Raw genomic sequence first — 14985 nt, 5'->3', positions numbered from 1 at the left:
GTTAGGTGGTTTCCTCAAACACACACATTGATCAGTAACCTACTAAACACTTGAGGAGGCTTCTCTTCAGATCTCTGGCAGTCTCTGTGCAACATCCTTCCCTCTGGTACTTTTTCCTAGGTGAACTCTAGGTGCCTTGCTCTCCCTGGACTCTCAGTTCTGTCTCAACACAGATGAAAGGGTAAATCCAGTCACTGTTATTTTATCTTGGCCAGAAGCAGAAAAATCCCCTATAATTTATATTTGGGGGGATTTATTTGAAGCCTGTGTCATCCTGACTATGCACTGACCACTGCCTGATCCCTGCTTGTTAATACTATCAATCTGAGTTAAATAATCGATTTGAGATTTTCCAGATTACACATACACAAAGGTCGGTGGTTCCAAATTCTTTGTGGTTCCCTTTCTTTCCTCCACTGCTCAGCATCAGTTTGAAATAGTCCATTATTCTGGCAGTCTGCGTGGTGGGTGAGAGGCATATATTTATTTTTGGTTCAGTGTTTCAGTCAGGGCATGGTTCTTTGGGCTCCTAGCTTTGTTGGGGAGAACCACTAGTTTTCCCCACCTTGAACAAGCCCTAGGTTTTGCTTCCTGTTCCATAACCCCGTGAAAAGTCTAAGCTCATTTATTCAGCTCAATAAATGCTCTCAGGTAAAAACTGGCTTTTGCTCTCGGCATACTCTGGGATTCAGCCATTATTCTTTTGATGGGAGAATTCTTTACTTTCTTACTAGCTCATCAATGTATATGACTTAAAAGTATATACATTATCCAGGATATTTTCCTACTGTCAGTGGGAGAGTCAATCCAAGACCCACACTGGCACATTACTGCTCCTTTATAATATTTGAGTGTTTTAGTGTATCTGCTATTCCAGTATCTTTATGTCTAGATTATACATATTTGTTAATACTTTCTTTTAATGAGGCCCAAGAAACTACCTTTTTTCCCCTAGTGTCCTTGTTCTCTGTCCTGTGAGCTCACTCTAGATCCAGAGGCCAAGCATGACTTTACCCACTACTTCCCTATTACTCACAATTCTTTTTAAAAATTTTTTTTAATTTTTAGCTGCGTTGGGTCTTCGTTGCTGTGCATGGGCTTTCTCTAGTTGCAGCGAGCGGGGATTACTCTTCATTGTGGTGCGCGGGCTTCTCATTGCAGTGGCTTCTCTTGTTGTGGAGCACAGGCTCTAGGCCCGTGGGCTTCAGTAGTTGTGGCATGTGGGCTCAGTAGTTGTGGCTCACGGGCTCTAGAGCGCAGGCTCAGTAGTTGTGGCGCACGGGCTTAGTTGCTCCGCAGCATGTGGGATCTTCCCAGACCAGGGCTCGAACCCCTGTCCCCTGCATTGGCAGGCAAATTCTTAACCACTGTGCCACCAGGGAAGCCCTCACAATTCTTTATTTGTTCCTCAAGCCCCCTTTCTTCTCTCTTCTTCTCAAGGTTACCAATGACTCCTTTATCTAATCCTCACAACCTGCGAGGTAAGAATAATCCCATTTTAATAGAAGCTTGAGGCTTATTATATATGGTTATATCATTAGTAAGTGAGCCAGAACCCATGTCCTTTAAAGTCTCATTACTTCAAATGAACACCAGCAGCTTCCTGTTTCTAAGGTGTCCCTTCATTCTTATGTGTCTTCACCTTCCTCATTCACAACTGATGCTGTGTTTGCAGATCTTTTCATTTGTTGTGATTTTCCTTTCTAGATGTGATTGTCCTTAGTGGTTTAATAAGTTGCTTTTAAAATTACTTCCAGCCCCATCTTTTTCCCCTAAAACCTAATTCAACTCCAGAATCATTTTATCTTAAGCAGGGAAAAAAAAAAAAAAAAAATATATATATATATATATATATATATATATATATATATATATGTATATATACACACGCATATACATATTCTTAAATAACACTGACCTTTATAGACTTTTTCTTCCCCATCTCCCTTTTTTGGGGTATGTTGGTTTGTATATATGTGGACTCACATATATACAAACTGGATTCTGAGAATATAATCAACAAATATTTGACAGATAGTTCAGACTGATGTGTGAAGTAGTTAGGTTCCAGTTGGAAAATGGTGAACATGAGTTTCATGCTCACACATCTTACAAAACAATCAAAGGAATCTTTTGAACATACAGTGAAAACTAGCTCCACATCAATAAGGCTCTCATGCTAATCACCAGTAGGTAGAGTCAAAACCTGGCACCCATGCATACAATTTCAGCCTCTTTTGCCAAAATCAGAATCCTGAAAAAACTGGATATAAGTTGTTTTCCTAACCTCATCTACAGGTATTTCTACTATGCTTCCATTTTAGGGATACTTCACTAAGGTTTAAATTCCCTTAGTTTATGCTGCTTTTCAACTGCTCCTTTTTCTTTCTCCAATAACTATTTCCTCATTTCCCAAGTTCCAAGTTCCTGCTCCCTACTCCCTTAAGCCTATAACTCTTTGTAAGGATTTTATGTTTTTTTTAAATGGGTCTGAAATGAAACATCCATAGCTTCATCTCAATCTCTTTTGGATAGACTCTCTTCACCTGCTTTCCCCCTTCATGGAACACAAAGGAAAATAACCTTTGTCAAGTGTCTACTTATTAAATTACCTCCTTAAATATAAACTCGACAAAAAATATTGCAGGTGGTAAATTGTTACTCACGGAAATAAAGTGACTTAATGAAAGTCACACAGACAAAACTGGGATTGAAGTCCCAAGTATCGAGCTCTCAAGTCTCTCCTCTTCCCCATGCTGCTGCTTCTAAGCCAAGCCATCTTTTTATCCAGGGCACTCATGCATCCTAGGGATGTTTCCTTTTCTCACCACCATATAACATTTCTCTTTCCTCCAGTCCTTTCCTAAAACTTCCATTATTTTCAACAGTAGATGACCTTCATGGCCTCATCTAAAAAAAAAAAAAAAAAAGATCTTGCCCATTCAGATCTAGAATTCTGTTTGGGATTCTAGAGGTCATTCTGAAGTTGACAGGCACACTCCTCCTTTTCACAAACTAAGAGACAACCCAGCAATTTCAGAAGGCAGTTATGTCATTGCCTTCTGCATAAGGAACACTTTGCCTGACTATACGTATCATCTATTTTATTTTATTTTATTTTATTGCTGAGTTGGGTCTTTGTTGCTGCGCACCGGCTTTCTCTACTTCCGGCGAGTGGGGGCTACCCGCTGCGGTGCGCGGGCTTCTCATTGCGGTGGCTTCTCTTGTTGTGGAGCAGGGGCTCCAGGCACGCGGGCTTCAGTAGTTGTGGCTCGTGGGCTCTAGAGCAGGCTCAGTAGTTGTGGTGCACAGGCTTAGTTGCTCCACAGCATGTGGGATCTTCCTGGCGCAGGGCTCGAACCCGTGTCCCCTACATTGGCAGGCGGATTCTTAACCACTGCGCCACCAGGGAAGCCCCCATACGTGTCATCTTAAAAAGGCTTAAATATCATCTCAAAGCAGTTCATTTTAGTTCCCATTAATGTCCTTAAACATGTTGCCCTTCCAGTAACACTATTCCGTTTTTTTTTTTTTAATTGGAGTACAGTTGATTTACAATGTTGTTAGTTTCAGGCTCCACTTTTGTTCGATAACATTTTTCTGAACAGCACCATCTCTCCAACTACTGAAAGCTGGTAACTTTGTGTCTAGGAATTTAAATACTTCTTTATGCTCAGATTCATTATGTTTTTGTGTAAAGGTCTTTTTCATCACAGTTCACTGCTTAGTTATTCTCATTTCCACCAAACAGATATTACAGGAACCCTTCTTTAAAGCCAATCTCTCTCTCAAACTGTCATGTCTTGCTCCTCTCTCTTCCTTCAGTTCTCCAAGACACACGGATATAGTGTTATTTTTAAATCTCCCTCCAATTTCCCATCTTCCTTGAAGCTCTTTGTTCATTATTCTATTCTAGCTTTCAGCTTAATGTAGACAACCACTTTCAACAACCCCGATTGCAACTGACAGCACATGCAACCCGAGGTTCAGGAAATAGAACTATTAACTCTGCATATCCACTTTTTCGCCATGTCTATTCCATTGATACTCTTCCAGGGCCTCTTATTATCCTCTATTTCCTGAGCTATGCACGAATAGTTGAGAAACACTGGGTACTTCTCCTTCACTTTCTTCTTCCTTCATGCAAATTCACACAGGTTAAGGATGTGAGTTAGTCAGAAGGCACCATTTATCAGGATGAATAAACTGTCCAAGTAATTAAATAACTCAAAAGTCAGATAGCAAGTCAATGGCAGGGCAAAACCTGCAGCCATTACTTACTGTCCTCATTTTCTAGAAAATTTTATTGTGCTGAGCTTAAGGGATGTTCACAATAATAAAATCAACGAAAATGGCATTTCCTACTCTGTAGCACAGCAATTAAAAAAAAAAAGGCAGAGTAGTACATAAGGTATGTTTGCCAAGCTCTCTGCAGAGGCAACTAAAATCAAAATACCAATGTATTACCCTTCCACTGTAACTACATAATCATATTAAATGCTTTTCAAATCACACAGAAGAAACACAATGCTTTTTCTTTTTGCTGAGTGAGCTTTGGCTTGCCACATGCAAATAAAACATTTAGAAGTCAGTTGATTGACTATTTTGAGCCCCTGTGTTTCCGGAGCTATGGTCGCACTATTTATACGTGTAGGTACACAAACAAAGAAATTTTCTAATTTAAAAGAGGAATTGAACCGTATGTTCTCCTAAGAGAACAATTCAGTCTACCCAGTTGGCATGTTCAATACCAACCCATGCTGCTTTGCTGGTACAATAATAACTTAAAACTCAGCAGAAGTCAAGAATTATTTTACTGATTTCTCTTCTGCAGAGTGTAAACAGTATGACCAGCAAAAAAGTTAATAGAAAATATTAATAACCAAACCACAAATAAAAGAGGTCATTCAGTTTTGAGGACTATCATTTATACAGCTATCAGGTTTCCAAAATATTTTCCACACAATCATCTTTTGGTCCCATCCAACAGCTCAGATATTAACAACTGCCATTATGAAAATGAGCCAATAGGCTCACTCTATGCCTGACACTAATGCTTCACCAGCTCAGGCTCTGTCCAACATATTAGGTATGTGAACCTTACCTTCTGAAACCTAAATCCCTTTACCTAAAACGTTAAGGGATTAGAAATGAAGGCCTGCAACAACAAAATTCTGATTCCAAGTACGGTGCCATGTCTGAAATCAGAATATTCTAACGTAAATTTTGCCTATGATTCCAGCAATATTAACTCTCATAGGTATTATAAATATACAATTACGTTCCTAAAAACTTGGGAAAGTCAATTTTTCCTAACAAACTAAAAGATTCTGCGTCTTTTTTTGTATACCAAAGAAAATTTTGGTAATACAACCATCCTTCAATCTGTTCAGAGCATTATGTTCAGATTTTCTTAAGATTTTAATAAAGCACACATCACAGGTTCATCTGAACCATGAACAAACTACAATCAGATTTTTAATACCTGAGTTTTCAATCAAAGGGTTTAATGTTGGTTAGCTATTATCCATTTAATACATTAATAACACGCTATTTTTTTCTTCACGGGGCTGACTTAATTTCTTTTTAACACACATAACAAACCTAATAAGATGGACATTAACAGTGGCTTTCTAGTTTTTTAATCACCCATACCTATAATACATTCAGGTTTTAACTTTGACCAGTTAAAAATTTACCAAACTGCACTCTTAGAAAAAAAATCAAAGTTTGTATTTTTAATTGAAAAGGCATTTATTAAAACATTTTTAAAATGTCTGCTCTATGGAATATGTTGGTTATAAAAAAGTTCAATTCTTGATTCTACAAATATGTAACACTCAGAAGATGCTTCATAAAAAAATTACTTATTTTTCATTATCTGTAGTTTCAGTTATTTTAATACTAAATTCAGTATTTTAAACACTAAATTGCTTGAAAATGAGGAATAAATTAGCCCCCCACTTTGAAATCTGAATTACTGTAACTCTTCTAATAATGATATCAATACTACATATATTTAAAAAATATTTTTAAGCGGCCTGATTTCTATTTATGAAGTTAACAGCATGCTTTGATATAAATGGTTATAAATCTCGAGGATCAATTTTTAAAAATAATCTTTTAGGTAATGTGCAAGCAGTCTTATGCAGAAGTGGGAAAGGCTTCTGCCTAACCAAAGAACACACTACACGAAACACAGATGAAAGAAGAAGAGTACTTCAGAACGGAGCAATAATTAGTTCACATGAACCATACGGGCTCCTACAAGGGCAAATAAAAACCACACGAGGACTTGGATTTCATGGAGATCTCAAACTGAAAAAATTCATTATTCCAGCGCCTCAAACTATTTCTGTGCCTATAGATGACTTATGTCAATTCCTTATCTTAGCTACTAATGGACTCTGGGAAGTTCTGGATACAAAGGAAGTCACTGCACTGACAATGACAGCTTTTCAAGTATATAAAGAAGCACAGTGTTCTATCACAGGAGACAAACTGTCACCATCCAAAGGGTCTCTGCTTTTCCCAATCGATGAACGAAACACATCTAAACCAGAAACTAACATCCACATAGTGTTTCAGTGCAAACCTGAAGAACGTGCGTCAACTATAAATTCAAAAGAAAATTTGTCAGATTCAAAATATTCTATTCGTAACCTTAAAAATATAGGAACATTTCCACCAAAAATGACTAAGCGTGATCCTTGCAGTGAGAAAGAAACTGATGGACCGACCAGTGTAGATGGTGTGCCAAAAGACTCAAGTGAAAAAGAGAAAGGATCATGCACTAAGAGTTTCTATGGAGGTGCTGCTGAGTATATCAGCCGTGAACTTGTAAGTGCTGCTTTGGCGGCTGGCTCCAGAGACAACATTACAGTCATGGTCACGCTTTTCAATGGAAGTGAGTATCTCCAGAGAGCAAAAACATGAAGACAATTCTTCAGTGAACCAGATGCTAGGATAACATATCAACACCACACAAATCATTTTTAAGAATGTAGTAAAGGAAATATAAAAGCAGATTGTGGGTTATACAGTACCATTTATATATGTTCACTGTTTCATGCCAAAAAAGAGAAAAACCAGTACCTGCTTTTTATACCACTTTATTCCAACCTGAGCACCTCAATATAAAACTAAACACTGGTGAACTGTTTTCCTTACTAATTTTGAATTACTGTAAATGTACAAGTTCTGCTAGCAGTTCAACATTTAAATAGATTAAATCATCTCTGACACATGGTAGATTTCATATAATGAAAATACCTAAAACAATTAGTGCAATATACTGAACTGATCAAAATAAAATGAACTTTGGAAAACAAGGCTGCAAGATTGTTACTAACATATCCAATACTTATGTTACAAATTACTGGTACATTGTTTATTATGGTTCTAGCCAGGTAGGAACAATTCAAGCCCCTTCCTTTCAAAGGGGGAGAGAAGGAAAAAATTAGCTGTTTTAGTAACTGTACATTTTGTATACTTTTAAGCAACTCTTAAATATTACAGAAAAGTAATAAACATATATGGAGACTACAATGCAGTACCCTATTTACAGTACAGCTGAAGATCGAATTTGAAATAATCAAGTTTGAATGTACATAATTGTTAGTGCATTGACTATTTCTATGTCCAAAGGGCACAAAAGCCCCTCCCTACTCCCAAACAACAAAAGCTATGTAATGGCCAGCAGCGATTAAACAGAAATCACAGACACCTGGTTTGTTTCATTTTTGTTGAAGAACTTACATGTTTGAAGGGAACACTATTCTTTAAGATGCATTTTATCAGTTTTCATATTCCTAAAATAAGACAGGGTTACATATGATTTTTTTTTTTTTACCCCATTTAAAAAATAACAGGACTAGCTATAATTTAGATGCCACTAATGTTCATTTTTTTCCCCCTGAAGATGTGGGACTGTTTCCTTGTGGCTAACTTGTTAAAATGTGGAATGTGTACTTTAAATAAGGATACTAAGAGAAATTACAGGTGGCCTGAATATCGTAGCTAAGCATAAATACCTTTAGAACCTCCTTCCAAAGAAAGAATTTTTTTTGAAAAGCCCAAATGAGTAAGTTCCAAATCTTTTTCACAGAACTGGCTGGTTACCTGTGGGTTCAGAGTCATCTGTTTATATCCCTGGTGAAGAGACATGAGTCCCACTAACATTCCAAGGAAGTAAGTGTACACACAGCTCTCATTTTCCCCTTTCACTGCTGAAACATTAGTCAGAGGGTCACATGCATGTTATTAAAAATTAAGTTCAAAACACTTAAAATAATTCTGTATTAGAAACTTGACTATCGTTAAGTCTCTTCTTTTTGGAAGTCATACTGGGCTGGTTAAATGCTCCAATTCCACTGTTATTAACAATTAGGAAGCAGAAGAACATTCCAGTTAGTTTAAACTGGAGGTTTAGTTACTACAGCACTGACTCCTGGTTGGCTGCGTGGGTTCAGTAAGGTCTACTCCTCTTCCTCTGGCAGAATTTGCTCCTGGATTCTGTGGTTCATTCTTCGGCAACTTTTTAGCTGAGAGATAAATTATCAGAATAAACACAATTAGAATAGCTGTATTTAATTCTTTATATAGATTCACTTAACAATACCAGAAAAGTTGTACTTTAAAGAAAATCTAAGTAAGTTCCTAAAAATAATGGCCAGCCATTATGTTTATAATAAAGAAGCTCAGCTCCAACCCATCAATGTTCTCTGGACTGCCACAAACTTTCTGGAACAAGTCAGGATATAAACAAATACCATCACCCCAGGAGAACTTGTCCTCTACTGTGCAAATTATTACCCCATATCATGACAGACTGTACCTCCTATTTTCTTCACTTATAGACTTTACCCTTCAAACATCTATCATTTTCCTCTCTTGTGGCTGATTAAGAATCCTAATCTGATTCAACAGTAGCTCTGCCTGATATACATGGACTTGATCCTGAAGGCACTATCTCAAAAAAACATTTTCCAATCTTGAGCCAGATAAGCAGGGCTTGCCACACACTTGGACAAAGCCCCACAACTGGCAGTTATGGCTTTAGCTTTGCTAACTTCTATGGAGCTTAACAGCTGTTCTCTGCAGTATGGCTCCCACTGATGAGAAAATGTACCCGCTATATGTAGTTTGCTTGGATCCCAAAGATCCTTGATGTGTTGGGATTCATTAAACATTAAATATCTCTAAGAGCACCGACTGTAAGGGTGGCTAGACACACTGGTTTCTATCAGCCTTGGGGATACATCACTGAGGTAAGACTCTAGGTTTTACCTTAGCTGTGACGTTACACAAAAGCTGAACAAGATCTACTTCAAAATCTAAATGTTGTAATATTCCACGATAGCATTAATCATCTTTAGAATCCTAGATGCTGAGCTGGGCACTGGATCTGGGAGCCAGGAGCACTGAGGTTTGGGAAGAAAAGCGTTCCCTTGGGCCACTTCTCTAGGAATGGCTCTAGGGATGGTAGTGTAAATGGTAATAAAATGGTAAATTTCCAGTCAAATGTATTTACAAACAAAGCCCTGCCAGGACAAAGAGTAGGCTAACATTACAAACTTTATTATAATTAATACCAAATTAGGTTTTGGACTAAGTGATCATTTCTCCCTTTGGCATACTTCTGCAAGGGCTTTTTGTAATTAGATCTGAGTGAAATTAGGAGGCTGAAAGAAATAAACTGGAATGAGGAACCTTTAACTTGTATTGGTTAATTTTTATTGTGTGAAGATGAACTAAAACATATCTTCAGGGGGTCTCAAAAGAAGTAGTCTCCTGTCTCCTATCTTAGTGAGTGCTACCCAAAGCGAAGCTGGTACTATCTGCTTTGTATATAAATAATTGCAGCTTACCAACCTGACCCTGAATTGATTAGGACTGTGAGAAGCTAAAAATCCTGAATCAAGTTAAGGAAGATGTGCAATGAAAAAAGCCACTGAAGACCTTATCAAATTAAAAGCAGATGATAAATTTATTGTAGACTCTCCCACTAAACAAGTGTACTCTACTTGGGAACCCATCAAAAGTACAAATATGAGTTCACTGTGTGATTTATTTAAGTTACTAATGGAGAGGTTACAACTCACTTTACACTTGCAGTTTCTTTCAAGGAAAGAAACATTCTAATTTTAGAAAAGCAAATGAAAGCTCTAATACGTAGGCTACTTTCTGATCGAAAGAAATAACCTTATTAGCAAGTCTAAATAAAAGGTACAAATTAAATAAAGCCCATCTGGTGGAGTCTTAATAGCATCAGAAAGGTTTAAAAGTTCAGCCTGATCTGAGGGCCCTATTATCTCTCCTTGTTTCCTAACTTTTCAGATGTGGTTGTGGGTGTGATCTGTCCCATTTATTAAAAAAACAACAACAACTATATATTGTCTCATAATCCTTCACAACTATGCTAGTATTTCCCTAATAAAATGCAAGCCTGAGTTTCTCAGGAAAATATTTTACACAGTACACAGGCAAGTTTTTCCCTAAATGAAGCCGCCACTAAACTCTCTCATCTAGTGAAAGATAACATGACAGTACCTGCAGCTCTTATTGGGTTTTCTTTAGCCTCCGAATCAGCTGTTAACTGGTTAATTTGTATGACTTCAGTATAAAAGAATACTTATTTGGGACCAAGGATGTGGACACCCCAGGTAATAATCACTGCTGTATAATAAAAGGTGTTGTGGGATGGGATGAGCGCTTGGCACACAGACAGTGTGGACGCAGCAGACTGTGAGAGCCACCACAGTAGACCCCTCCCATGGGATCTGCACCTGAAAACTACTAGGAGGCGGCTAGGGTCAATAAAAATATTTTAATTGTTGTTATAGAAAAAAGGAGGCTTCAACTTCATTACCTATAATCAACAACTGTGCAACAGCAATCATTATTAGTTAAAAGTACTTAGGGGAAAGGTAAGAGCCCAGTGTAGGATCAAATGACCATGGAGGCAATAGAAAGCCTGGATATTGTTTTGCTTTCCCTTGTTCTCTCTGTGCCTCAGTGCTTTGAAACTTTCTCCATTACAGTATTTGCGTTAAAACAATTTGTTAAATCTGTATGTACGATATACTTGTCTGTGTTATAGCTGTCAGTAATCAATGATTAAAAAGAACTTGAAAAATAAACAAAAATAGTGTTCAGAGCAAAGGAGAGATGAAAATAGTTATTGATCGGTAAGAAACAAATCTCATCATGCCTATATGTTGCATTGAAAAACATTACTGAGTTTATCTTCCTTTTATATAAAAACTATAATCTAATAGAAAAACATGTATTTATCCAAAATTTTCAGTGAAATCTTTAGAAAATCTATCTGCTTGAACTATCAGCTCCAAGTTCAGGCTTTCCACTCACCTAGAAGAAACTTAACTAAACTGAAAGCACTGCAACCTAATGGGTAATAATTTTTCAAATTTAACAATATGCCTAACAAAGTAATGCTTCTGGAAGAAATCTAGGATAGTAGTATAATCATTAAAAACAAAACAAAACAAAATTCCAAGAATTAAAAAAAAGACAGTCAAAGCAAATATGCCCCCAGTGTAACTAATATTTTTACTGTTTGCAAAAAAGTTAATCTTACCTATTGCCATGAATATTTCATTTACATTCATTGATGTTTTAGCTGATGTCTCCATAAATAATAAACTGTTGTCATCTGCATAGGACTGTGCTTCCTGTTTACAGAACAAAAATTGAGATATATCCTTTGCACATACTATTACTATACCTGCCTTATTTTTGTTATAGAAAAAAAGAGGCTTCCTTATTACTACTCCAACTTGATCACCTATAACCAACAACTGTATAATAAGCAATTATTTATAGTTAAAAGTAAAACAAGGGTAAGAGTACTGCGTAGTTTATAATTTCCCTTTTGCCTTAACTTCTTGCACTATCCCATCCTACTTTATCTGGTCTCACATTAAATCTACTTTCAGATGACGAGTTTCAGAGAGAGGGACGACAATCCTAAATATAAAACTCTCTTTGATCTTTATGGCAATTTTACCTATGCTCGTTATTTGCAAGGAAGGTAAAGGGAAACCAAATATTTAACACTGGCTTCAACCACTAAATGGTACCCTTGTATTTAATTCTGAATGACTTCTACATGCAACATTTTAATTTTGAATATGTCATGAATCATTCCTTTGAAAATTCTATTACTACTTTACGTTGTCATGCTTTACAGTTTACGTGTATTATCGCCTTTGATCCTCACAGCTGTTGTGAAGAACAACCAATTATCATTCCAATTTGATAAAGAAAAAAAAATGAGGTTCCTTTGAAATGTTATGTGACAGGGCCACTTGTGACTATAATGTAAGTGCGCTATCTGCCTCTCTATGCTGAGGAGGTAACTATCTTAGAAAGAGTAATAGATACTATACCTCACATGGTTGTCACCAGAATTAAATGAAACCACATGTGTAGATGCTCAGTTTACTACCTAATGGTGCAAGAAATATTAGTGCCCTTTCTCCCAGTACGTGTACTCCATCATCAAAAAAGAACATTAACCCATCACTGATATTATACATATAATGGCCACAACCAAACTTCTCTAGTAGAGAAGCTGAAGAGCCAGAGGAGGGCAAGTTTTAAAATGTTTAACTAGAGACATTGCTTTATTTTAAATGACTGTACTTTATTTTGCAGCTGGGAACACTCTTAATTAGCTATATTAGATAACATACACACTGGATTTTTTAAAGCTTTTATTTTTGAAGGCCCTTTTAAGAACCACCACATATATGTATGTGTGTATGTAGGTATGTATATGTGTGGTGATATATATATAGGTAGATAAAAAAAGTTAGGAAGGATACTAAAGTATACGTGGGGTTGGAGGGATTAGGGTAGGAGGCAATCACCTTTTGCTTTACATATTTCCACACCGTTTGTGAACAATTACTTCTTTTGTAATTGTTTAGGTCAACAAAATCTTTGAATCAACTTATATATTACAATTAAATATATTTAAAAGTTCAAGTTTATCATGAGATTTTATTACATAGTACACATCTGTCTAAAAATTTTCTATCATTTGCAACGTTTTAAAATTGTAACTGTAATTCAAGTGTGGGTACAGAAGAAAAATATGCGCCTCCAAGTGAAAGTTAAATTCAACATACCTGGAAATCGACAGCTCTTTTATTTGCGAGGTCAGCCTTGTTTCCTGACAAAGCTATAACAATGTTAGGGCTGGCCTGCCTCTGAAGCTCTTTAACCCAGTTTTTGGCTCTGGCAAAGGACTCCTGGGAAACAAAGAAACAGCTATTCGGCACAGGCTCAAAGAATGGCTAGGGAGCGTGTCTGTGAGGCGAGGCTTTAAAGACTGTCCAGTGTGACTCCTGGAAAGCAATTCTTAGCACTACTGTAGTAGCTGAGACAACTGCATCTTATTTTTTAAAATCAGCCTCTCTATTTCATAAAAGCTTTGGCAGAAATGTCATGCTTGGCTAACAAAAAAAGATTAAGAAAAAATCTTTTCTATCATTGAAATTCTGAATACAAAAAACGGATATTCAAACAAGTTTCACTGTGGAATGCATTTTCACTTACCTCGTTTGTGATATCGTATACAACTATGGCTGCTTGTGCTCCTCTGTAGTACATTGGTGCTAGGCTATGGTATCGTTCTTGACCAGCTGTATCCCATATTTCAAACTTTACTGTTGTGTCATCAAGACACACCGTTTGGGTTAGAAAAGCAGCTGAAAGAAGAAAATGTCTGCAATAAGTTTATCATTTTCCTACTAATATTTTAATACTGTAGTAAAAACACCTAGAAACCTGATATACTGCGTACCCACAGTTAATAGTGGCTTTAAATACCTGTTAAGATCTATGCTTCAAAGCTAGATAAATATATGCTTACATATAAAACCTTCATAGTAAAATCACAGCTTTAAAGTGTTTCCTACATTCTTAAAAAGTGTGTTGTAATATTAAATAAGTTTTTTAAAGTTCTTAAATTGTTTTACAAATTGTGTATTTAAAAACTTTAAATTGTCACATGATTTAAGAAATATATATACTGATATTCTTGAAAAAACGGGGGGAAGAAGGTGGATCAGCATACCTATAACTACCATCTATACTGACAACAGCATACCTCTTGCTCCATTCTCCTGGGTTTAATTGGCATAATCTGGGAATTTAGTCCCAGTCCATTACCACTAATCAATATATTTTTTATATTATTCCATCAAAACATCGACACTAATTTTTGTAATCGTTATTACCTCAACCTAGACTTAATTTTAATTAAGTGTTAATGTTTTATGTTTAATGTGTTTATGTTTAGTTTTAATGTTTAATAGAGATTCAATATTAACTCCTAGCTTTCATTCCTTGCCTTATGGATTTTGTGATTTGTACTTTTTCCATCTGTTCTTTTCTGAGATTTTAATCTTAATAAGAAAGTAGCATTTTATAATGATATTCCTCCTTTTAAAATTAAGAGATTGCTGTCACATCTTGCAAAGAATTACTGTATCATTTATTTTCTCAATTGCTTCCTGAGAACAATATGAAGTAAAATGTCTATTATAAGTATGATTCTCTAAGAATAAACATCAGGAAAGACACCACATGGATACTTCTGAAAATAAGAAATTGATTTATAAGAGGTACATTATAATCAAGTGAATTGAACTTTAAAATATAACTCTTAGAGTAAGTTTTTAAATGTTGTTAGCTGCACCAAAGAACTACACACAGCCATTTTCCCCAGCATGCTGGCCAACAGTAAGCACACCTTACAGTTCCTTTCCTTCATTAACTCTAGTAGTTAAACCCTGCTGCTCTATCACTCAATATTAGTTGGTATGCTCCTTCTTTTTTCTTTCAGCTCAAGGTGTATTCAACTCCTCTGAAACTGGCATAGAATTAAGTTATAAAGTTTTCAAAAACTCTGTCCTCCCATGCAAGAGAATTATGATCCAATCCTGTAAACTGTAG

At 36.3% G+C, this 14985-nt stretch overlaps 2 protein-coding genes across 3 annotated transcripts in view; one reads left to right on the top strand and one right to left on the bottom strand.

The window, feature by feature from the left end:
• The window catches only part of PP2D1 (protein phosphatase 2C like domain containing 1), a 40398-nt gene extending 33462 nt beyond the window's left edge, over positions 1-6936 (top strand). Inside the window, exon 3 of the mRNA XM_059919946.1 lies at positions 6128-6936. Within this exon, the coding sequence (XP_059775929.1) occupies positions 6128-6936 (809 nt within the window). The remainder of the gene's footprint in view (positions 1-6127) is intronic.
• Positions 6937-7096: 160 nt separating this feature from the next.
• The window catches only part of RAB5A (RAB5A, member RAS oncogene family), a 31034-nt gene continuing 23145 nt past the window's right edge, over positions 7097-14985 (bottom strand). The window contains exons 3-6 of one of the 2 annotated variants that reach the window (XM_059920400.1): positions 13585-13736; positions 13155-13277; positions 11600-11693; positions 7097-8543 (exon numbers count right to left, since the gene is read on the bottom strand). In XM_059920400.1, the coding sequence (XP_059776383.1) occupies positions 8428-8543; positions 11600-11693; positions 13155-13277; positions 13585-13736 (485 nt within the window). In that variant the 3' untranslated portion in view covers positions 7097-8427. The remainder of the gene's footprint in view (positions 8544-11599; positions 11694-13154; positions 13278-13584; positions 13737-14985) is intronic. The other variant, XM_059920401.1, reaches the window with a different exon arrangement.

Source organism: Balaenoptera ricei, chromosome 4 (genome assembly GCF_028023285.1).
Source record: "Balaenoptera ricei isolate mBalRic1 chromosome 4, mBalRic1.hap2, whole genome shotgun sequence".
NCBI lineage: Eukaryota > Metazoa > Chordata > Mammalia > Artiodactyla > Balaenopteridae > Balaenoptera > Balaenoptera ricei.
The sequence above is the reverse complement of the archived record's forward strand: the minus strand, read 5'-3'. Positions and strand labels throughout refer to the sequence as shown.